At 36.6% G+C, this 25,545-nt stretch overlaps 1 protein-coding gene across 2 annotated transcripts in view; it reads right to left on the bottom strand.

Annotated features, from left to right (window-relative positions):
* The window catches only part of chst10 (carbohydrate sulfotransferase 10), a 262,179-nt gene that overhangs the window by 130,089 nt on the left and 106,545 nt on the right, over positions 1 to 25,545 (bottom strand). For both annotated transcript variants that reach the window (XM_039743942.1, XM_039743941.1), the window contains exon 3: positions 15,736 to 15,836. In XM_039743942.1, coding sequence (XP_039599876.1) covers positions 15,736 to 15,836 — 101 coding nt within the window. The remainder of the gene's footprint in view (positions 1 to 15,735; positions 15,837 to 25,545) is intronic.

Genomic DNA, 25,545 nt, shown 5'->3' on the forward strand with positions numbered 1-25,545 from the left:
ATATGGCAGGGATGTTTTTGATCAGGCACCACTGGGCATCTGGTTAAAATAGAAAATGCAATAGATGTGAGAAAATCAACCAAATATCAAAAGAAATTAAGTTTCAGTCTGCTAAAAAAAAACTGAAGCATGGGTGAAGATTCATCTTTCACCAAGATAATAGTCACATACACAACACTAAAAGTAACCTGGGAGTAAATAAAAGAGAAAGCGTGAATGTCCTATAATGACCAAGTTAAAGCCCTGAACTCAATGCAGTGAAGAATCAGTGGAGATTTTCTTAAAGAGCATGCACAAGCTTCACCTAATTAACCTTAACAGCCTGGAACAAATCTGAATGGAAGAATGAGTAAAATCACTCTTGATCAGTGTGCAAATCTGACATATGCATATCCTTAAAAGACTTAGAGCTCTTATTGCTTATGGCTATAAAGGTGGTATTAGACTGTAATTATGAAAATGTGGGGACTGAATACTTCTGCAAAAAGCATTATTTCCTTTATTTTTTTTTATTCGTCAGTGCTTTGAAATAAAAGCACTACAGAGAACAAATCTTTAGTGTGGGATTTAATTTTACTGAAGAGCAATGAACTTGTCAAGAATCTGAATACATGCATTGTATTGATGTATATACAAAAAATACACACCTGTATATATGAATAGTATTAAACATATGAAAATGATACCCAAGTATGTCACAGAATTTAAATCATCAAATTACCACACTGTGATCAATTTAATTGATAAACCAAAAGGAGGCTTCCACAAAACAGATAAATCACATTTGGAGAATTTCAGCACATGTGCAGGCCAAGGGCTGGAGGTCTGCTGCCTGAACCTAAACAAATTAGACACAACTGTAGTTATGTAAATGTGAACATATTAAATTTACAGGTTTATAGCAAATAGTGAACATCATTGAAAATTCCATCAGTAAAATGCTGGCAAGGTTAAAAAATTAAATTCTATTAGCAAGCTGAAATTAAAAAATAAAAATCAGAAAATTCCACTGTGTCTTTCTAAAGTGTGTTGGCCATCAGACTAAAGTAATACCAGTTAATGAAGAGAGATGAGAAACTGGTCAGTAGCTTGTATTTAATATTATGGGTTTTTTTTTTCATCATTTACCACAACTGTTTTTATATTTTACTTGCATAACAGGGATTGTCAAAGTGCTAAATAACGCATTGTGAAATTAGTTGTCTTCGCATGGTTACAAAGATATTATAAACAGTCTCAAAATGAATTCACATAATGCGACATACTGTATTATTTATTTGGTTATTGCTTTCCAACAACGTTCTTATTTTTTATAACTAGGTATTACTCAAATACGTAAGAAAATGTAGAGATGCAGAGAAAGAAGGTTAAGGATCAGGTAGTATCTTGTTATACAGTAAAAATATTAGGGCTGCTACAGGTTCAGAAAGAGTTTTTTGATGATACAGGCAAAGAGTCAGTTGAATAAATAAAATACTTGATGAAATGTTCCACATAATGTAGCTTTTAAAATGTAAACATATTAATATTTAAAAGACAGACATATTTGGTCAAGGATCATTTGTCCATAATTAAAACAGAACGACTTTTAACTGTGGAAGAAAAGCCAACCATCTCATAGGTTCATAGGATCATTAGTGCCATAAGTACAGAGTACAGTGAAATTGTTACTTGCATCTCTCTGAAGCCATGGTCAGCAAGTATAACTACCCTACTTGTAAATCTCTGTCTTGACAAGCTTGTAAATGCTAAAAATTTTAAATGACAAATGATTAATCATTAACTTGCTGAAAAGCAAAAATGCATGAGATGAGGTCTTTAACAGAGCCAAACAAAGAGAAAACTGAAGGAACTCCTTGCTCAAATTTCCACAGACTAGAATTTGCTAGACTTTAAGGCTATTATCAATTTTTCTTTTTCCATTTAGGGTTTTGGAATATAAAGATTCAATTTGTGATGTCAGAATGTTAATAGAAATAGTAACTTTTTACTGTCAATACACTAATCCAATTGTCCTTCATTCTCTAAAAAATATAGAACCAATGTAGGAAGCACTTTAAGACAGAGAAGCTTTTATCTGTTGCACTTTTACATGACAACCGCCTTTTTCGACCCTCTCAAACATACACTGCATTTAATGATTGGAAAATGTCTGGGATTAAAACACTTAGAGACTTGTGCATAAATAATGTCTTTGCATCCCACGAACAATTACACTTTAAATTTAACTCCTCATCAACACAATATTTCCACTACTTTCAAGCTAGAAACTTTGCTAAACAGAACCTGCCGAATTTTCTGTACCTCCCACCTATTTCTATTCTAAAGGAATACTGATCATTCTTGAAGACTGATAGCATCTCTACAATTTATAAAAATACTTAAGTCCTTTCCTTTCAAAGACTCCACAGTACATTGGGGAAAAGAATCTTTCCGTTAATATTTCAGAAAAGGAGTAGAAGGTAGCCATACACAGAATACAGTACACTCTAACTCCATATGTGCAAAGCATTCAATCATTCATAATAAATTCTTTTATCAAGCACATTTATCTCATTTAAAATTGTCCAAAATGTTTCCAGGGCAAGATTCAACCTGTGAACATTGTAATCTAGCTCCAGCCTCACTGATCCACATATTCTGGGTGTGCACCAAATTAACAACATTTTAGACAAAACTTTGTGAATGCCTATCAGACAGCCTTGGTGTCATATCACTCCTAATCCATTAACAGCTGTGTTTGGTGTACTCCCAGATGGGCTTAAAGTGGAGAAGGACAAACAATCTGCTTTTACTACACTATTGGCCTGTAGACTTATCCTACACAACTGGAAAAATCCCACTCCACCTCTGTTAAGTCAGTGGGTAACTGATGTTCTATACTATTTGAAACTGGAAAAAATCAAATTCTCACTTAGAGGATTTGTTCAAACCTTTGTTAAAATATGGCAAGATCTAACCAATAACATTGTAGTATATAAAGCTAACATTTTGGAGAAAAAACACCCTCCCATTCTTATGGTATTTATAGAGTAGCTTTGGTTGTTGGTTCTCCTCATAGAGTCACCCGTGTATTTCCTGGTTATAAGAGATAACATTTAAAAAAAAAAAGAAGCAGCAGCTTATTAGCAAATGTGTTTTTCAGTTTGACTTATCAATTTCCTAACTCTTGTGCATTGGTTTTTTCACTACGACTCTGGAAACTGATGTGGTTAGGTGAAAGGATTGAGTGTAGCACTCAAGCTGACATGTGCAGGATTCCGTAGGGTCTTGGCGAGTTACACAAACACTCCTCAGTGATCCTTATCAAAGAGCTATGTTGCTAACATTTTCTTGAGATATGCAGAGTTGTTTAGTTCAACTCCATATGCTGAACACTGTAGACTTTTCCCAACTGCTTATCATGGCAGAGCAGTGCTTATATATTATTGTTTTTTACAGTGGTGCAAATGTCTGGTACCAAAAATGCTGACTGCTCTGCAATTGTTTTCCCAAGTCTAATATGCAGTGTATGGCAAGACAAATTATCATTTAGTAGAGTTATTTTTAAATACATCATTAAATGTACAATTTAAACATCTTGAAATAAATGAGACATATCTATACATAATGTAGGGATATATCAAAATCATTTTTACATATCTTCAGAATGTTATTTAACCAATTTTTAGATATTTTAAAATGACTAACATATCTATATGAAATGCAGTATATATGCGGTAGTATATTTACATTGTAACTTTTTTTTTATAATAAAAAAAAGACAGTGAAGATTTGTTAAATAAGCATTTTAGAGAATGTTATTAGTATGTTAACAATTCCAGGAATAAAACCAGTACTGGGATTACCAATACATGATTTTATTGAATTTCTTCCAGCCGTGCAATCTGAAAATGAAAGAAACTGCTTGCTCTCTGCCTGCAATCACCCAGTCTGAACTTATGTTAACTCTAAAAATTTAAAACCATACCCACACAAACACAGTCCACATCCAAAAAAATGCAGCACTTCACAGAATGCTGCCTATTTCATGGCTATTGTTTCGGTGAAATTAGCAGTGCTGGCAAGTGGTTAAGGTGAATGTGTGAAAAGACACTTTTGTCTGAATGAAAGAAAACCTATGTGGCCATGCAAACTGTAGACTGCAGCTTTCTGTTTAATTTGTCCTTTTAATTATCATGTGGCACAAGAACTGCTTTCTTGAACTCCTACATGCTGACAAGAATCTTCTCTCCTAAACAAAGGTCCAACTACAGAAGCCACTGTTAGTAAGCTGCTCTCCAAAACACACACACCGGCTAGAAGATGAAAGAGAAAGCCAACAGATGCCATAGATTTGCTAATTGGTGTAAGTTTTTTGTATTAATCATTCAAGTGCTTTGCTGCACTAAACACACATTTACCTTAACATCATACATACAGCAATCCTCATTTCACTTAAAAGACAGCTCTAAAGCAGAATGTCATGTACAGTAAAAAATACTGTTCGCGTTTTTTTATTTCAACAATCAGATTTTTCTTCCTACATAATTAATACACATACACAAATGAAACATGTTATTCAGAACCTAAATAATCATATTACTTTAGTAACAGTTAATATAAATTATTGCATAATGCTTTGGTACTTCCCTAATTTATCTCAATTTCAAGATAACTATAGTTTATTTAAACATATCAAGGAATCTTTCTGAGATCTCTTTGTATAGAGGCGACTCAAAAATATTAGTAATTTATTTAAAGACATGCATAATTCATTTAAAGATAACTTCAACTGGGCAGGGCCCATTTAGACATATCAATTAATTAATTTAAAGAAATCCTTAAATACTTTCAACATTTTTTAAATGTGAAGGCAGTAATTTAAATATATCTGAGTCTTTTAAAAATGTATGTTAAATCATTTCAAGATATGTGGAATTTATTTTAAACATATTTTCAAACCATTTCAAAATATCTGTAAATCATTTAAACATACTTTAAATGGTTAAAGACAGCAATAAACTTTACAGTAACAAATTAAAAGTCTGCTAAGCCAAATTATCATTAAGAGACATTATAATGTTTAACAATATCTTTAATTGATTTGAAGATATCTGTAATAGAAATACCTTTTCATATTTCATAATACATTTTAACTCATATCTATAATAGTATAAAAAGTACAGTCATCACTGAAATTGCTCTGGTTGTATGAAAACCAGATTCTGACAAATAATGGGCTCCTTTGAGGCAAGCATGAATTAGACACTCCAGTCTACAACTACTATTAACAACCCAGGATGGAGGTCAGTTAGTGTATGTGGCCAAGTTTTATTTAAACTGCTCTGGATTTCATTGATGCTTCAAAGTCAAGATGCAAAATGTCCCTGCATACAGTCACTGAAATATTACCATAAAATGTTCCAGCAGAGCTTTTCCCTAAATAATGTCAATACCTAGAGCATTTTTTGTCATCAACGTCCTTTCTAATTTATCAATGTTTCTTTCTGTATCTTTCTCTCATATTGTCTAAAGGCCACTACCTTATGTGATCTGCTGTTGTAAATGTTTCAGTAGGATGATAGATGTGGACTCCGAGTCTTGACAGTAAAATGTAAGAGGTCATTGTCTAGTATTACTTTGTATCTTGTGACATTCTTTATTATAGTCTTGCTAATGGTTTGCTCCGTCGGAACTTTGCCATTCTCGATCTGAAGCAATGCCTCCAATTTCCTCCTAAATTATTCCTTGACCTAAAGTATATTATCTTTTCCTTTAAAACATGTTGTGCTACTCTGTAATCATTTAGATGACCCTGTGACATAGTTTTGTATTCCAATTGAAAGATTCATTTTATACCTGTGGTAAACCATGGCTTATTTGTTGGATAGCAAGTAACAATCTTTGCAGCTATCAGAATTGCACTCATCAAAGAAGTGCACATACAAGGTAACACTAGAAGCAAACCCATTCAGCAAATGACTGTTAATTATGCCCACACTGAAAAAGTGAAACAGTACAATTGGAAAGGTTTTAGATAGTGGCTCAAGCCCAAATTGCCTATTGGGCACACTATCGCTAACAATCCTCAAGTCCACATAAAGTTGCTTTATATTACTATAGTCTAGAGCTTTCACTTACAATGTAAAGAACCTAAAGTTTAGTGTCCGCGAGTGCCATTTGCCTGTATTAATATATGTATACAGAGTGGAGTGGAAGATAAGAATCTACACATGTGGAAAGCTTAATTTGTTTCAGAAGAACTTTGGTAGTCTTTGGAGTGCCATAATGTTTGCATGTTCAGAGGAACTGCATAAAGTAACTGTATCCCGTGAAGTTGTATAACATTGACTCTCATTTCCTCTTTTCCTTTCAGAATCAATAAGTTTTGCGGTTTACTAGTTTCACTGGGATTAAAACTGTGATACAAAAAATAATAAAGAAGAAATAACATGATACATACAAGAATGACAGGAATTTGTAGAACAAGCAGTCTAAGTCTTTTGTAGTTCTGGGGGACATCGTACAACACTTTTGAGACAGTAGTTGAATCTACACAAGGTTGTAATGTATGAATATTAATATCACAGGCACAATCTGCCAAGACTCTCGGGTTGAACAGACCTATAATACTGTAGTGCAGGAGTCTTCATGTCCACTGAGCTCTTAACCTCATCCAACTATACACTATTTCACATATATGAAGGTGATTATTTGCACAACAGTGTCTCACCATGCAACTATGTCAACGGCCCAGAAACACTACAAAAAATGCCTAAATGTAGAATACACTTAATGACCACATTTTTCATGAAGATAATTTTTAAAATTTTATTTTGTATTTAATGATTGAAAGAAAAATGCGATTATGCAGGACTGTAAAATAAAAAAAAATTAAATTTACAAAATGAATAATTTGCACACTTCTCATTCCACATATGTGAGATTTTACATGAAGCTTAAAGTGTTGGTTTGTCATTACTCCAGTTTGCTGCATACACGGCTACACAGTATGTTTTTTTATTCCCCAGAAGGAAACAATGAAAATCCTTGAAATCCAGCACATCAATCCACCTAGAATTCAAATAAAGTACACGTCAAAGCCATCAGCAACAAGCAGGACTCTTTTGTCCTCTTAAAATAAGAAACGTTTTTTCAATAGCATATATTATTAAGCAATATCTACCGTTTTTTCTTAATTTAACGGTGCACTGTCCTGCATTCCTTTTGATTTTCAAGTTGTATTAAAAGGAAACCGGTTTTCCATTTTTACTTTCAAGAAATAGTTTAGCTACTGTATATGTTACTTTAATATACATTACACACCAAACAATGTATTATATGCATCTGAAAGTCATGTATTGGTATTCTTTCCGAAAAGAGATATTGCCATCACGCTTGTGTGGTATAGCGGGTCCACAGCTCTCAGCAAAGGCCAGTTTTTAAAGAAATAATCACCGCGCTCGCAGCATAGTGAAGGGGCGTGGTAGTTGTGTTGCTGAAGCAGTTCTCAGGGTGATTTGCGATGTGGGCGTTTCTCACCTAAGTGCACAGGTGAGAGACTGCCCACATCCATGATTGTTCCTGGGGCTGCTAATTTGCCGCAGCTGCTATGCCCTCTCAATAGGATAGGAAGTGGAGAGAGAAAGCCGGTGTGGGAGAGCGAATGAGCGAGTGCAGTCTCGAGTACAGATGGACTGTGGGCCCTAGCGAGGTGTTTATCTAACACCTAGGACAGTTGATGGTGGTCTGAGCATTTTGAAAGGAGCAGGAGTGACTAGCGGGCGGAGTGACTCTCCGTGGAAGATAAGGATAATCTCCAGCGTGAGAGTCCCAGCCGTTGGAGAGAAGCTAAGTCTCAGGTCTAGGTTGAGTGCACGACCGAAGACAAGGATTGGGAGGCCTCCAGACTTGTGCGAATGAGAGAAAGAAGATCAGCTGCAGGTAGAATGGCTCCCCGTGTTGCAAATCCCGGATTGGAAGAAGCAGGGGAGTCACTATGATAGACGAACATACCGGGCTCTGTAAATGTTTTAAAGGACTGCTTCCAGCATTGTTTTTAACCTTGTTTTTAAGGATTGTTTTTCTATTGTTTTTTTTTAACCTCCACATGTTTCACTCGTTTATTTTTATTGGATTATTTATTGAAGACTGTTTTTAAGACACTGCACTTGATTTAATTTGAACACCTTGTTATGTTGTATTTTTAATAAAAGAATTTGACACTTTTTTTACCATTCCCTTGCTATGTTGTTGCCTTACTGCTTAGCTCATCTCAGTTATAACTATCGACGGTGTTGGGTTCAAAGGCTCCCGGACAGCAGATGGGAGAATGGATTCGAACCCGCATCACCACAGCTTGTCAGTTCTACCTCTCTGCATGATCATAACAACATGGAAAGAATGATCTGTTGTTAGATCCTTATTTTTTCCCCATGGACCACCTTGTGTGCTGTGAATTTCAGGTATTTATACTCATGATGTCGCTTCTGCTTTGCAGGCTTTAAGACATCCATACAGTATATACTCTAAAGTTAATTGCACTATTCAACTGCTTAATCATAAGTAATGTACCTCATAGATATTTGAAAAAACAACATGAATCTTGGTAGTTATTTAAAACAACTAAAGCAAACAATGCAAGATCAATCACATATCACAGCTCAAGGGCAGCACAGGGTCATGTACAAGATATACATACTTTTTAAAAAAAAAACAAAAAACAAAAAAAACAATAAAACCAGTGCAACACGTGATGGCATATATTAAAATGGTTATTCTAGTCAAAAGTTGAATTAACAGATTATTAGGTGACTTTCATCTTAACATCTTTCTTAAAATGTCTTCTAATTTCTATATACACTGGAAAAAAGCATAGAAAAAAAACACTTCCTATTATCACAGTGACCTATAAAAAAGGTAAAAGGCTTCAATTGCATGCCCTAAAACACCATGATTAATGTTTTTGTGTCACAACCAGCAGGCAAACAAAATAATTTTCTTCTAAAACAAAAATGTGCTGGTGAGTTACCTGCTTAAAGTAAACAAAAAGAACAGCAAAACAGACTTGAAGAACAAAACAGGAACACAAAACACACTGGGTAAATCTTTGTGCATAAAGCACAGCCAAAATAGCAACATCATTTGATCATTCTAAAATTATTAGAAAAATCTGACAATCTAATCAGGGTATAGGGTAGCTTTTACAGTGGGGCAAATGGCTGTTGGGACCATGTGGTCATGACTATGCTACATATACTCTGACCATATGACCATTACCCAGTGGCCACCTGGCTTCCATAGAAATGACTGTGTGCTAAACAATGCAAAATGAACAACAAATTAAGTACAAAACCTGCATGAAATACTCTTAATCGGCTAAACATCCCTGGATTCAAACTGATACTAGCCCTGCTCCCCTAACCCCCATGAATCGCAAGGGCTAACTGTACTGCTAAATAGTGAAGCCTGAGTGAAAGTTAATATTTTTAGAAGAATGAGCCTTAATAGAAAGTATCCTTGGTGAGGCTTAAGGGCTAAAAGGTTAAGGTCCTACAATAGCTTAGCCAATGCCCTGGGGCCTCATGTATAAACGGTGCGTATGCACAGAAACGTTGCGTTAGAATTTTTCCACGTTCAAATCGCGATGTATAAAACCTACACTTGGCGTAAATCCATGCACTTTTCCACGGTACCTCATACCTTGTCGTACACAAGTTCTCCGCTCGGTTTTGCAGACTGGCGGCACCCAGCGTCAAAGCAGTGCTACTGTTCCTGTGTGGTTACACCTTATTTTCCTGACGCGGCTTTATAAATACACCGAAACTAACCGCATATTGTTTATTAGTGTAATGCATCTGATTGTAATTAACTTGTAACAATATAATGGTACAGGGAACAGCCATAGTATTCCAAATACCATAACTGCTTTAGCGTTGTCACTCTCACTTCTTCTTCTTCTTCTTTCAGCTCCTCTTGTTAGGAGTTGCCACAGCGGATCATCTTTTTCCATATTACTCTCACTGCACCACTCAGAGTATTTATATCACTGTATCTGAGTGTGAATCACAGCAGCAGCTGATCGGAAAGGGAATTATCGGTATACAGCTTCAAGGACACGCTGTCTCAGCCACTGCAAAATGTTTTAAAGCCTTTCCTGTACGGACCTCGCGGTTCAGAAACAGAAACGATATCATTTATAAGGTGAAATTCAGCAAAATATGTTTATTAAATTATACAGATAAAACTTTAACTTCATTTAAATAATCTATATTCTTCACTGGGAGTGTCGTTAAGGATAGAATAATTAAACATGTACTACAAAGATATTTCAATGTTCTTTAAACGTTTTGAAGAATCGGCGCTAAGCTTACAGATGGCTTAACGTCTATTACAGAGCTGATTGTATGGCGATCGGTTACTTGGGGAAAGAAAAGCACTGACTGCAGTGACGGCTACGCCAATATATATTGAATATAAAACAGAAAGATAAAATAACAACACAGCTAAAAACACAGCAACAAATTTCTGCAAAAGTTAAATGCTTGTGTCATAAGCACGAGGCGGCTATGTAGCCATCCACTGTGCATAAGCTACCTTACTGACGGGCGGGCGAAGGAGCCACCGATTCTTCCTCTGCCCAGTGCCACCACAAGCCTAGAGCCGCCCCTGATTGTACTGCTGCAATAAATTATTTCATCAAGTGAAACACATGTTTAATAACGTGCTTTAACTCCTATCATCATGAAAATGATATCAATGATACATCTCAGTATTTTAGTTATTAAGAGAACTGTAATATTACGAATTTAATTGATTCTGTGTCCAGTTGGAGGAAGAGAGCCAGTTTAAAAAGCAAGTAGTGATTCACACACATAGAGCACATAGAAGGTCAAATACAAAACAAAGCATTTAACGTGCTACTTTAATTACGATGTGATTTGAGAAACTGGTTAATTAAACGATTTTAAGATGAAGTTTATGATGTTCTACTTTAATGACAAAATAAACTACGTGATTAAAGTGGAAATGTCGAGATTGAAGTTGACATTTCGTGCTTTTTCCTCACTGTGTGCCTTTTATCTCTGTACCCTAATAAGCTTTCATATGACACTCAGACAGTGGGCTTACAACTCGGCTTTTCACTGCGACTTTGATATGTGACTTCTTTTTATTTCCGCACTGTGCGATTTTGTGAATGTGAGCTTTCAAGTTTCTCCAACACGCTATGTCACTCGATCAACTTCCTTTTGTTGATTATACCACGGTTTATTTGAACAAATAGTATGTTTTTCATTTGCCTCCACTTGGTATTCGCTGAAATTCTTATATTTTCCCCCGTGCTTTTCCCATTGTCTTTTCACAGAAGGCTGCGCTTAAGGGCGATTTATATTGATTTGCATATTCAAATAGGCGTAATTCTGAGAGGATTTGGGCGTTACATAATGCGCGTGCACGGCGTAGTTTTCACGCTGATAGGATTTATGTAGCGGAAGAACGTGGAAGTTGGAGTACGCACAGATTCCTGCATCTGGATTTTTCTGTGCGTAAACACATTTCGGCTTTTGTGCTTACGCTATGTTATAGTGCGAGTTCTACGCACGGCGTTATACATGAGGCCCCTGGTCTCACCTGACTGATCATCGCTCAGGCTACTTGAAAATGTCAGTACACTTGGGTATCTGAGTAGACGAATAGCCCAAAATCTTCTGCTTCCCACTTCTCCCAAACACACTTAAGTAAAGCTGAACTGAACTGAATTGAAAGCCTTTATTGTCACTGTAAAATTATTACAATGAAATTACAAGCACCTCTCCAATTGGTTACAGCAACCAAAAAACAACACTACTTTTGGTGAAACATAATCAATGCTACAATACATAATACAAGCAAGAAAAAAAATTAATATTAAATGTAAAAATACAGTTAAAAAGAGCTGAGATACAATAATGGAACCAGCAGTAATACAGTAAAATAATACATTCCATTGGAGAGTAGCTGCATGAGAACAGCAGCAGTATGTAGGAGTTCCCAACAATGGGGGGAAAAAAGATACATGTGTCAGAATGAAGACTGAATGAAAGAAAGAGGGAGAATGCAAGAAATTGTATTTTCATAAGTATTTCAAATTCTTTTCCACAAAACTGAGCAATCTGTACTGAGTCAAGTCTGTTCAGTTGTGAGAATGTGAATATAGTAGTATTTTAAATCAGATGCAAGATTTCTGCCTGTAAGTTAACACAAAACTCAGCTTTGAATACAAACATTTGGATATGGCTAGACATAACCAAGGATAGCAAAAATAAAACTGAGCCATGATTAAATGACCCAATCAAAAGTTTAGGGTGGCAAAATTAATCAAAATGATTCATTACATAGTGTTTCATTATTTGCTACTTGTACTGATGCTTAAGTAGTGTATGCACATTCAGGCTACATGCAGACAGAAAGCAGGAAACTGTAATTCTAGTCAAGAGTGATCAAGGACAGCTCATCTTCCCTTGTCACACCTTGATTGGTTCGAATCCCAAGACATCTCAAATGGCTCCTTCTCAATCCAGAACAATAGTAGCCCCATCAGAAGTCCTCCAAGGACTGTTAAATTCATCATTCTTTTATGAAAGTGAACCCTGCAAGCCTGTGGGAGACCCACATTCAGGCTACTAACATATGTAATTTCTCTAAGTCACTACTCTTACTGTATATGGTGACCATATGTGAAGATGGAGACACTCATTAGATGGACAGGTAAATGAAGACTCTGGGATTAATAAATTCCTCCATTTTGTATTGAGTAAGGCAGAATTTTCCCACAAGAGAACTATGGCATCAGATATGGCAATGTTAAATCCTTTCCCAACCATTTAAAACATGGTTGTGAACTTATAGTTAGCCATGAAGTTTAATTAATAATCATTGTGTCACTGTGGTCTGTGTAATCTATGAGCTTTGCTATTGTGTTTTATTTTCCTATTTATAAATTATTACTTTTGCTTTCATTATTACGCTGTAAGAGAAAATATTTCCTGGGCTTTGTCAAGGGAAATACTGATAAAATTTGTTCCAAGAGATTTTTTTAGCTTGTGGATAGTGAAGACACAATTGGTTTATCATATCAAAAGAGCGAGAAGTTGACACCTTTTATTGGCTAACTAGAAAGATTACAAAATGCGATATTTCGAGACAACTCAGGAACCTTCTTCAGGCCAAAAATAATACAGGAACTGGAACTTCCTGTGCTTATATAGACACTAGTACAGAAATGATACTATGCTTCACAATTATTTTAACAATCAAATTGTACTAACAATTGCATAGACCTACAGGAGGAGAAAATCTCAAGCAGACCCCATTCTGTTGAAGATCCTGCACTCCAGACCATCCACATAGTTGCTTTTGCAGAGCAAATTTAATTTAAATAAAACTCTGATATACTATTCAGATGTAATTGTCATATTAATTCAAGTCATATATATTGCTTTTCTGGCACCTCATATAAAATGCTATAAAACCCAACAGGAGATAAAAGACTTCAAGGAGAGGTGAAGGTAAAGGAATAAGCCAAGCGCAGTACTTAAATAGACAATTTTTTTTTTTTTTTTAAACCAGCAGAGTTTCTCCTGATTGTATCAACCACATAAAGGTTTGTCATTCCATTACAGGTTAAGCAACGTGCGTAGGGGACTATCATGTTATTTCACATATTTCATTACATTTATGAAGGAAAATTAGTCAGATAGGATTTATTTGGGGTAAAATACAAATTTTATAGAAGTTGCTCCTTTAAATGTCATTTCAGAATAAAAGATTCTTGTAGCTTAATAAAAGTTATTTAATGTTTAACAAAAGAAAAAAAAAAGGCAGACTGATTCCTGGGAAGCACATCCATTTACATTTTGGGGAAGACACAGTGTCTTTGCATTCCAGTATCTCTCCCTTTTAAGTGTATGATAGGTTCTAGTTGTGCAATGCAAGTGATGCTTAGACATTCATTATAGGCAGCAGAACATCTGGAATCTTTAATCAAAATTCAATCTTTGTATGGCTTATACACAGCAAAATGAAACTCTGTCATTGCTAATGTAGTAGAGTGACATGATCTTTGACCACCTGCTTTTATTGGGGATAGACCATTAACAACGGTGATAATAAAACCGGTCTCCAAATTGCTACTTCGTAAGTTCAATTAATTTATGCCTCATACTCTCTGTGTTTACACTGATCAAAGAACCATGTATGACTGGGATGAGGTGGCTCTAAGAAATCAGAAGGAGAGGAAATTATAGACTTTCATGAAAAAGATCTTTTACCATCATGCCAAAAGTTTAGCTTCTACGGAATACATAGAGACTAATTTCAAGCACAATTGTCGTTTCAACAACAGAGGGCCCAATCAGTGTTAGAATACGAGAATTACGGGACTTGTAAACCAAGAACACTTGCTAGTTTCATCAAGTCTTAACTGTGTCCTCCTTATCTGCCTTCACATAATCCCATTTTTAATAACCCCAGTCCCCTTACAGGCGGTTAACTGGTGATATTTTTGATATCTTGGGTTTAGGACATTTCTGTCACTGAGGTCCATATTTTCTGCTCCATCCTTCTCCGTTTTGCTTTTATTTTCAACTCCGGTCTGTTATCCTGTCTTGTGGTATTCCGGTCTTCTCCTCACTCATTGCATCCTCTTAACTTTTTCTCATTCTCTGTCTATTCATATAAAATCTGATTCTGCTACCTATGTATGACTTTTAACACAAAGCTGCCTTCAAGTTCCTGGACATTTAAATCAGTCTGGGAACGCGACCTATAACTTCTGCATCTAGAAATCCCAGTAATCAGCACACGCAATTCAAATATGTGCATCACCTGAATGTCACTGTCCTAAATGTTTTGCTATGGGCCTTCTAATGATCCTCTTTGTTTCCTTTGCCCTTCTAAACCCCTAGGTACTTTTTTTTTTTTTACACATATGTACTAGAAATGTTGCATTCTTTTGGTGAGCTGTGTTACAGTTTTTTTCTTCTGTCCTCTCCTATAATATCCTATTAAGTGCTTATGTTTTCTTTCTTTTGGATCTTTCTGCTTTTCCTCTTTCCAAAAGAATTTATTTTGTTTGGGCACAAGCATTGCCAAGTTAGCCTATAACTTTAAGTTGGAAATCTCTTGACATTCTATCCTTTTGCTTCTGCTGTTGAAATTAACGAGGTGACCAGTTCAGACCAGTGACAAACATATATAAAACTTCTTTGGACTTGCCTTTACTTAATGACCAGCAGTTTTTCCTGTGTGTAGCTATGCATTCTCTCCTCATTGATTAACTTGTGCTATTTGGGTCTATGGGGTAGGTGTTTCATTTTGTATTGACATTTAAATGATAAGTCTGAAATGTCTTATTTGTTTGGCTGAATGACTGTTGCATTTGAAAGTAGTTTCAAGAGCTATATCAAAACTGTAATTACTGTATAATTAGGATATGAAACAATAACTAATACTCCATGCTTGTTCAAATAGTTCAACACTATCTGCACTAAGCAATTTAAAATGAATACTGTATAACCCAGTATGTCAGATTTATCAGTTTTCTAAAAGTGATAAACTATTACGGTGTTAACTAAAAAAAACTAAGATACTGCATATGGTCCAAAAGTTCATAGCAAATCTCAGTCTGTCTTTCCGAAAATCAAGCACCTTCGAAAATGCACATTGGAGAAAAATTATTATTTTAAGAAACATGCAAGAAAATGATTCAATTACCAGTCCTTCTGTGGGCGTTCTTTTCTTATCAAGCAGTCGGAGTTGTATGTCACCAGGTGTAGCCACTGTTGCACTTAATGACTTCGGTTTGCCACCGTAATCTAAGAAATAAGAAAATGCAAGTTTAATGTTAGAACATTACAAAAGTTCTAACGAAAACAGACCATTCATCCAGACGAGCTTATGCATTGTAATCATCTGGATCAGTGCTTCCCAAACTCGGTCTTGGGGACCCACTGTGGCTGCAGGTTTTTGTTCCAACCCGCTTCTGGGCTAATTAAGTGAACCGGTATTTCCCAGATTCACTGTTTTGGGAACAATATAGAAATTAGAAAATTAAGTTTGGTAAAAAAAAAATAAAATAAAAATAAAAATATTAACAATATTTTCATCTTGATTTTTATTCTACTTTTCCAGGTGTTCTAATTGTTTAATTAATCGATTATTTACTAATTAGTGAATTGAGTACTAAAGTAGTTGCAGCCTTTGGTTATTCAGTGTTGTTTGCCTGGGGATATGCAATGCTTGTTTTTAATTGTCATTAATAAGATACAACGAAGGGGGAAAACTGCACAGAGAAAGGGCAAAATATGATGAAATAAAACAAAAGAGAGTTAAGCATTTAAATCTATAGCAAAAACAGAAATATTTCTAAATGTCTGATAAATGTAAAAATCATGATAATGTGCTTTTCAGAATGTAGAATAAGTGAAAAAAATACCAGCTAATTAAATGAGATCAATGTTATCAGGTGATGTCACTGATTATAAATCTGGTTGGAACAAAAACCTGTAGCCACAGTTGGTCCCCAGGACAGAGTTTGGAAAGCACTGATGTAGATTGTCCAAACAAAATCAAGGTCTCTAAAATGCAATTCTTCACTACACTACTTTGTTGTTTATTCCATGTGCGTATGGTTCCTTGAATAAAGAAAAATTTTTTATTTTTGTGTGATCTGCCCTTAATAAAGTTTCCAACTGTGTTCCCGTGTTCTTGTTATATATTGTTATAGTTATGTCTATTGTTAATCCACTTGCCCAAAAATGTAATTAAAGATGTGATGAAAGTCAGATTAGTAAAATCTCATCTCATAAATTCTGAAGTTTCAGGAAAAATCATTACATTCACTCCAGATTGCTTACCCTCATGGCAATTTTGTGTGGATAGGATCTAGTGTCTAGTGATGCTTAATTGGACTAAGTGGGCTTCATAGGTGGAAAGATAAATCATCCGATTTACTTTTCTTCTAAACTCTTGACATTATTTATGCTTTTCGGTTTGACAGTGTGAAATTGTAACTATAATCAGTGCCCATTAAATTATTTATTCCCTCCTTATTCACAAGCTTTTTGCAGGCTGTCCACACAGTGCTTCTTAAAAAACCTGTTATTTATCACTTATCAGCCCCAACCCTGCCATTGTAGAAAAGCCTTACTAACATATAAAACTAAATCAGTCTCTCATTTCTTAGACTTTGTTTAACCCCAGCACCTCAGGCCTCTATTGTGTTTGAGTATGTTCTTTAAATTAATAATGTTTGTAAAGGTTTTCTGCCGCTCCATTTATTTTCTCAGCCTTAAGTTTTTGAGTCAAGGAACTCTGCAGTTCATCCTGACAGTAAAGATGTATAAAGGGGCTTAAGTGTAGAGCATAAGATTTGGGACACAACCACTTATAAGACTGCAAGTAGGATAGGTCTATCAACTTTAAAATATTAGAAATATTTTTGACCAGAACAAGCCATACAAACCAACAAAGCTCTTCAATCCTATCCACTTAATTCCTCCAAAACAACATTATGCAAAGGTGTGGATGTACCTGGAGTCCTTCTGTCCACCACAATACTTAGGAAGTGTCTATAGTTCTCTGTGAGAAGACTAAATTCATAAGGTTTATGTGAAATTTACCCTGAATTTTCAGACTGTCCCCATGGTCTTGGTGAACTCATTTTAAATAGTCTCAATCCACTTTACTAATTCTTTTCATAATTTTTAACATTCCAGTAATGCCTCATCTTAACATCCTTTAGATTAAACTGAAAAGATTAAACTCCTTTAATCTCTTCATAACTGCTCCCTTGAAGTTCTGAAATCAGCCCAGTTGTTCTTCTCTGGACGTTTCTAGTAATGCTATGTCTTTTTTATAGCCCAGATATCAAAATGGCACACTGTACTGCAGGTGTGGCCTCAGCAGTGTGTTAAAAAGCGTAATTATAACCTCCTTTGACTTGTACTCTAGACATCATGCTATATAACCCTTCATTCTATTAGCCTTCTTAATGGATTCTGAGCACTGCCTGGAGGTGGATAGTAACTAGTTCACTATGATTCCTGGATCCTTCTCATAAAGGGTAATTTTAAGTTTGAGATTTCCCATAGTGTTCGAACTATAAAACACAAATGTGAACAGCTGCAGTATGTATATGAGCTTATAAAGAGTGCTGGGATTGCAAGTAGTATAGGAGCGTCACTATTATACATCATCAGATTTTGACAGGTGTATGTCCCGCCCCCTTGGCATTTCCGGTACCCACCTGCTGCCACCTGTTTAATGGGCATTTCCCCCCGCGGTCTGATCTCTGCCTGTTGTTGGGTGCGCTGTTTAACCGGCATCGGACCTTTTGTCAGTCGTGCGCAAGGAAAATGGTCGGCCGATCTTAGCCTTGATGCTAAAACTGGGGGCTGATCATCTTTGTGATCCGAGACGGACCTTTGGGAGCCTGTAAGGTGTCATAAAAGGTAAGTCATCAATGGGGCGGAGCAGACATCCTGCTCCTATCTGCTTGCAGCGCTCGGGGGTGTGTACAGAGAGTACAGAGAGCGTGATTGACAGATCCCGGCGAGAGGATGTACAAGAAAACTTTAGAGAGAATCTATGACACACCCAAGGAACCTGGCAGTACAGCCCAAAACACCCCTTGAGCATCCCGTTACCTCACCCACCTTGTAAAACCATGCCCTTTATAAAGCAAGGCATATGCCCAAGTGTTTAAAACAATAACTTTCAGAGTGGATGTACAAGGAAAGGTTTAAGAGGGAATCTAGGACACATCCAGGGAAAAAAACCTGGCAGTGCGTCCCAAACACACCCATGGGTATAGCGTTACTTTGCCCACCATGTAAAAAACCATGCCCTTTATAAAGCAAGGCATATGGTAGATGCCCAAGTGTTTAAAACAATAACTTTCAGAGTCGATGTACAAGGAAAAAGGTTTTAGAGAGAGTCTATGACACACCCAAGGAACCTGGCAGTACAGCCCAAAACACCTCTTGAGCATCCGTTACCTTGCCCACCTTGTAAAACCATGCCCTTTATAAAGCAAGGCATATTTCAGATACCAAAAGTGATTTAAAACAACAAGTTTTATTCAATGATTCAAAAAAAGATGCCAAAGTGTCTTAAAAACAACAAATTTTATTGAAGCAAAATTCCAAACATAGCAAAATAAGATCTGGTCTTCACTTTGAGTTACAAATTGTTTGCTATACATTAAAATTGTTTAAACTATGACTAAAAGCAGGAGAAACAGCCGTAAAATAATCACACAAGCTTAATTGTATAAAGATTTGCAATTCACTTGAAAAGAAAAAACACAAGAAAATGTATACATATAGGGTGCGAAATGAAAATTCAAAACCTGGTCCAACAGTGAGTCGGTAATACACCTAAAATAAAAATGTTTAAGCCAGCAAATATACTTTATATATTTATATTTCACTAAATTATGCAAACCTATTTTCTGTTTGGAACAGAGCCGACCACATAAAGCTGGTCTTCACAGGCTGAATCAGTTTTGCATATCCATCAATGGGTCTCTCTCCTGCTCAAATTCAGCTATAACATCATCCACATCAATCTTGATAGCTTTACGAAAACAAGGGAGATTGTACATTTTAACAAAGCACGCACACAGGACACAAATCTATCTTTTCTAGCCCTTTTGAGCATAAATAAGCTATGTCTATATGCAATAATTGGTTATATTACAAAATGTGTCCATCTGGTATGCATTTTTTCTCTTGACATTCCATACATTTTCCACTAAATGTTCAACAGAGCTAAACACATAAGCCCAAATGACTGAGCGACCAATATGGTCATAATGAATCTTTATTAGATATAATAAAAGGAGAAAACCTTCTATAGGTTGCATTACGTGTCACGCTGGGCAGGGACCTGGTTTTCCTTGTTCTAGCTGCCGAGTCTTGGTTCCTCTGACAACAGAAACAAAACACAAACAGTTAGCCGACAGAAAATATAACTCAAACAGATCTTGTTTAGCATGGATAATGCAATTTGCTTAGGTTTCTGTAAATTAATGTTGGTTTTAAAAAATAACAGTAATGGTGATTAGAGACAAGTTCAAAAGCTGCTGTCCGAATCTTGGACTTTGTTGCATGGTCTTTTGTATAAGCGAAAGTGTTTACTTCAGCAACAAACTGCTTCAGACAGTTTAGTATGAATTTTACTCGGTTTCACAATTCTTAAGCCACACAAGGCTTTAACCAAATAAAACACCGTGTGTATTAATCTTTAAATACTGATCTGTCGACAGATGCTGGAAACACAAGGGTGTATTTCCTCAGGATCACATTCTAGTAAAAGACAAGTGTGCCCATCCTGAGATTCGAACCCAAACGGCATGCTAAACAAGACCCAGTTAATACATCTTACACAGGTGCAGAACACGTAAGATACAACAGACTTGACATAATGCTTCATTAAAATAATCCGGCTCTGTGACTGCGATGGCTGACAAGTGTTTGAGAAAATACACAGGTCTTGAGACTTCCGCCTTGAAGTTGAACAATCTTTCACACTGTGCTTAAATACGTCACTGGCCATCGTCACTCTATGGGGAAAAAAAGAAAAGAAATGTCAAGCAAAAAACGTGTTGGAATGGATGAGTGAACAATACACTTACAGTATGCACAAACAAGCACAGCTGAGGTTCAAGAGAAACAGAACAATTGTTTCAATGATCAATTACCAGTAGCAAGTAGATTTAGCAGAGATGTCTTATTACTCAAAATTCAATGATGGATATAAAATTTATCCTCACTTGTATCAATGTGCTCTCAAAATATGCTTGGGCTGTGTAAATAAAAGGCCAAGACAGTTTCTCTGGGTTTTAGTTTGATCTTTAGACAGAGTCGAGTTCCTAAAAAGCTACATACAGGCCAAGGCAAAAAATTTATAACACATTGGTACAAAACTTCTAAGACAGAACAATATTGTACATTTGTACATTTGTCACGAACAGCGATGTAAAGGCCAGCATAGTAAAACGGTTCAAAAGCACCTTAAAATCCAAAATGTGGAAATATTTTACATATGCCAATACTTTTCGGTATATAGATGTCCCGTCAGACGTTCTGCAGAGTTATAACCACAGTTTACACACCACGATTAAAACAAGACCTGTAGATGTGACTCCTGAAAATGCCCGAGTGTTTGGAAAACAATCTATGGTAGGGCGGGCAAAGAAAATCTACTCCGTGCACTTTGAAAATAGGTGATCATGTCCGAGTTTCAAAATTAAAAGTGTATTCGAAAAGGCTATGAGCAGTGGTTTATAGATGAGATATTTATTATCGTTGACTCTTTTAAAATGAATCAAACCTGTCTATAAATAAGGTTACCCAGGTGATGAAATTAAAGAGAGATTTTATGCAGAAGAGTTACAAAAATAAAGCCCGATGCTAACCAGGTGTATACCGCATCCAGAAAATTCTAACCACTCACGGGCAGGCGTGGTAGAAACAAGCATGTGTTGGCAAAATGGCTTGGTTGGGACAAGAAATTTAACAGTTGGGTCAAGACTTCAGAAGTGAAAGACAAGGAGTTGAGAAACCAAGAAAAAATGTCTAAAGTCAGAAGTGCATTTTATATAACACTGCTGAGTAATTCATCGGCCAGAACTTTTCCCAACACAACAGCATCATTAACCATTCAGGTAGCCAAGACAATAAAACAGCCCAGAGACTGGAAAGTGGCACTGGTGGAACTGACTTACCCACAAATGTTCAATTCCATCACCCAGGAAGCACCATTTACACTAATGAATGAGGAAACAAGAGAGTATGAAGTGACAGACCCAGAGACAGGATGTACCAGAAGGTTTCAGAGAGAGAATCTATTACACACCCAAGGAAACTGGCAGTGCAGCCCAAACACACCATGGGCATCCCATTACCTCAGCCACCTTCCAAACCATACCCTTTATAAAGCAAATCATAAAGTAAACACCAAGGTGTCTTAAAAACAATAACTTTATTGTATATTTCAAGGACACACACAGTTTGCATCCTTTACCTCATGATCTAACCCAACCCATCTGTTATAACAGGATACATAAAGGGAGAGAAAAAAAGGATATCAAAGTATCTTAAAACAACAAGTTTATTGAAGCAAAATTCCAAACATAGCAATTAACACGTAGTCTTTGCTTTCAGAGTTACACACTGTGTGCTATACATTATATATATATTTTTACATGTATGAATAAAGCAGGAGAAACAGCAGGAAAATATTCACTGATACATACAGTATATGATGTGGGCATCATAAATGTTTATGTTGGTGTAATGCACTCCTAGACAATAATGTTTTGTACTGTATGTTGCAAACTTCATTGAAAAGATTCCTTGAGCATTCTGTTCATAAATTTGTCAAAAGAGACTTTGGGTAAATTACAGTATGAAACTGCTTAGGAAAATTATACAAACAAGCTTGTGTGAATGAGATCAGTAACCCATTTGAAAAGAAACAAAAACACAATTGTATACAAGTATGAGAACACAATCTAATTGCAAACCAGGTCCAAACCTATCAGTGAACCAATAATACCCCTAAATAAAAGTGTTTAATTCAGCACATGTTTAATATATTTGTATTTCACCAAATTATGCAAGCCTATTTTCTCTGTTTGGAACAGAGCCGACCACTAAAAGATGGTCCTCACAGGCTGAATCAGTTGTGCATAAGCATCAACGGGTATCTCTCCCTGCTCAAACACCGACAGAACATCATCCTGCACCTTTCTCTTGACAGATTTAAGAAAACAGGGAGATTACACATTTTAGCATAGCACAGACACAGGACACAAGTCTAGCCTTTCTACCCCTTTGGAGCATAAATAAGCTAGGTCTATAAGCCCAAGAACGTTTTTAGACAGGCATAGATCCAAATTACCTGTTTAGATTTCTCTGGTTCATGTTCTACCGACTGGTTATCTTCTATAATGATGACACCGGTCTCTGCTTTAGCGGTATGTTTTGTTGTTGCAGAATCCATGTTTTGCTTCTTTCTAGTAAAAGAAAACAGATAATGGTGTGTCTCGGGATGGACCAGCAAGCTCCAATGCCACGAGGGACCAGCGAGAACGCTCGACTGGCCAAGCGACACAGGGACACGGGTAAGCTGGGATCGGCAAGATCCGATGCCGCGACGGACCAGCGAGGGCACTCGCCTGTCCAAGCGACACAGGGACTATGGTTAGCGTAGCCAGTTAAAACCTTGCAAAAGTGGTGGACTCAGCCAACCAACTTAAGCTCGGTCAAAGGAATTGTTAGCTGTAAAACAAGCGTTGGTGTCTCCTTTCTGACTTGGACAGCGGTGGACTCAGCCGACCTGCTAGGTCTCTGTCATAAGGAGATGGCTACCAGTGCTTGGTTTTAATCAAAGGAGAGACAGAAAATAAAAGGAGAGGAAAAAAGAAAGAAAGAAAGAAAGAAAGAAAAAAAAAAAAAAAAAAAAAAAAAAAAAAAAAAAAAAAAAAAACCCCCCCCCCCCCCCCCCCCCCCCCCCCCCCCCCCCCCCCCCCCCCCCCCCCCCCCCCCCCCCCCCCCCCCCCCCCCCCCCCCCCCCCCCCCCCCCCCCCCCCCCCCCCCCCCCCCCCCCCCCCCCCGAGATTTTTAAGCGATGTGACACAAATGTCTTTATCCTCTATTACTTAAATTTAAAAAAAATGTTTTTCAAAACCCATTTATTTTAAATTTAAAAAGCCCCTGTACCTCATTGGGCCTGGCCTTGTATAATGCGCCAAATAGCAATCGGGTCACCTACAGTCATTGCATTGACTCTTAAAATGTGTATGTTATTATGACCTTACATTAGGCCTACGGTGTGTCATTCTTTTATAGACACATAAATGAAAAGGTAAAATGGAATTCTTTTGTCGTTATTCTTAATACGCGCAATTTAATTTATGATAGGCCTAGAAGTTGGTAAGTCACGCTGGGGCAGACGGTCTTGTAAATAAATAAATAAATAAAACCCGGTAACGCGTTAATATTTATGTATATATAGGTCATGATGGTGTGCACGTGTAATTTGACTTTTTATCCCTGGCATGATTAACTTGTGCCTTAAAATAAGAATAAGAAGAAAAAAATGAACCAGAGCAGCGCATGCGTGTGTTGTCCGGTGGCGCACCCGTAGAGCTGTCACTTTCTTAAGATAGGGGATCTGGGTTCGAGTCCGGGCAGACAACAAAAGTAAAACATTGACTTTTCAAATGTGTATATGATTATGCATTACTGTATGTTATTCTATTATAGCCAAGTAAACTAAGTGGTCAAATGGAATTCTAGCAGGAGTTTGAAATGAGTAATAGATTTTACTCGGAAGGCAGATAGGAAGAGCATGCCAAATTTTAGGGGCCATCACACTGAAAGTTCTGCCACCCATAGTTACAAACCTGTATTTAGCTACGGTGAGTAAATTAGCGTCACGATGATCTTAAATCCTCACCCAGGGTAATCCGAAACACGTTTCTAACGGTTCAAAATCCTTATAAATAATTTTTCTTTACAAAAAGTAACACTCGTCAGGGGGACACTGGAATCTGTTGCTGCTCTTTAAGATGAGGCGAGTGTAGAGGGCCTTGTTGGAACATTCTAGATGTACTCTATTACATAAAATGAAATGATAAAATTCATTGGAATATACGTTTCATCGTCTGTCTATAAGTGATAACGGTGGAACATTCCAGAGGTATTACATATAATAAATGATGCAATTTAATTGTAGCACCTGTTTTACAGTTATGTTTCACCATGTGTCCATAAACGATAACAGCTGATTACGTCATGTTTGGTGGTTATTGGTCTATTATATATAACATGGACGGAATTACACATTAAATATTTTATGCATTTTGCATTATGGAGCATTATGGCTCGCTTCTTAGATTCGGATGAAACTGATGATCACCTTTCCGATTGCCACAGAATTAAGATTTGTATATTATATATTCATGCATAATTAGTGAAAAAAACTTACTTTGTCCCGGTCTGGAGATTGCTGAAGGGGATATAATGCTATTTGTATGTACAAAAAGTGGATATCTTTTGGTTTTCTTCACTTAAGGATATAAACTCGTGAAATCGTAGTAATATATTTTTTCTCCAGCGCACACCTTGCAATATAAAAGTGTTGCAAACACAATCTTATTCGCTGTTATACAATACTAACACGTACATCCGTTCACTCAGCTCGCCGATGGGCCCCAATAATCACACACGCCCATCCTCTTTTTCTACCGTGTGCCCATTTGTGAGGCCCTTGGCCAGCAAGGGTCTTATCGCTGCGGTCCATTGAGCTCAAGCAATGAACAGTGGCCCTGGACTGAACACAGGCCCCACTGCTTGTTGGTTGAACAAATACTTACAGCATCCAGATCGGTTTTAATAATGAAAGGATTCGTTAAACAACCAATGTTTATTTATTTATTTATTTTGTTTTTGTTTTGTTTTCGTACCTGGGATCTGTCATACTAATAATGTCGTTAAGACGTGTAAGGGTTCC

This window comes from Polypterus senegalus, chromosome 2 (assembly GCF_016835505.1).
Source record: "Polypterus senegalus isolate Bchr_013 chromosome 2, ASM1683550v1, whole genome shotgun sequence".
Classification (NCBI taxonomy): domain Eukaryota; kingdom Metazoa; phylum Chordata; class Cladistia; order Polypteriformes; family Polypteridae; genus Polypterus; species Polypterus senegalus.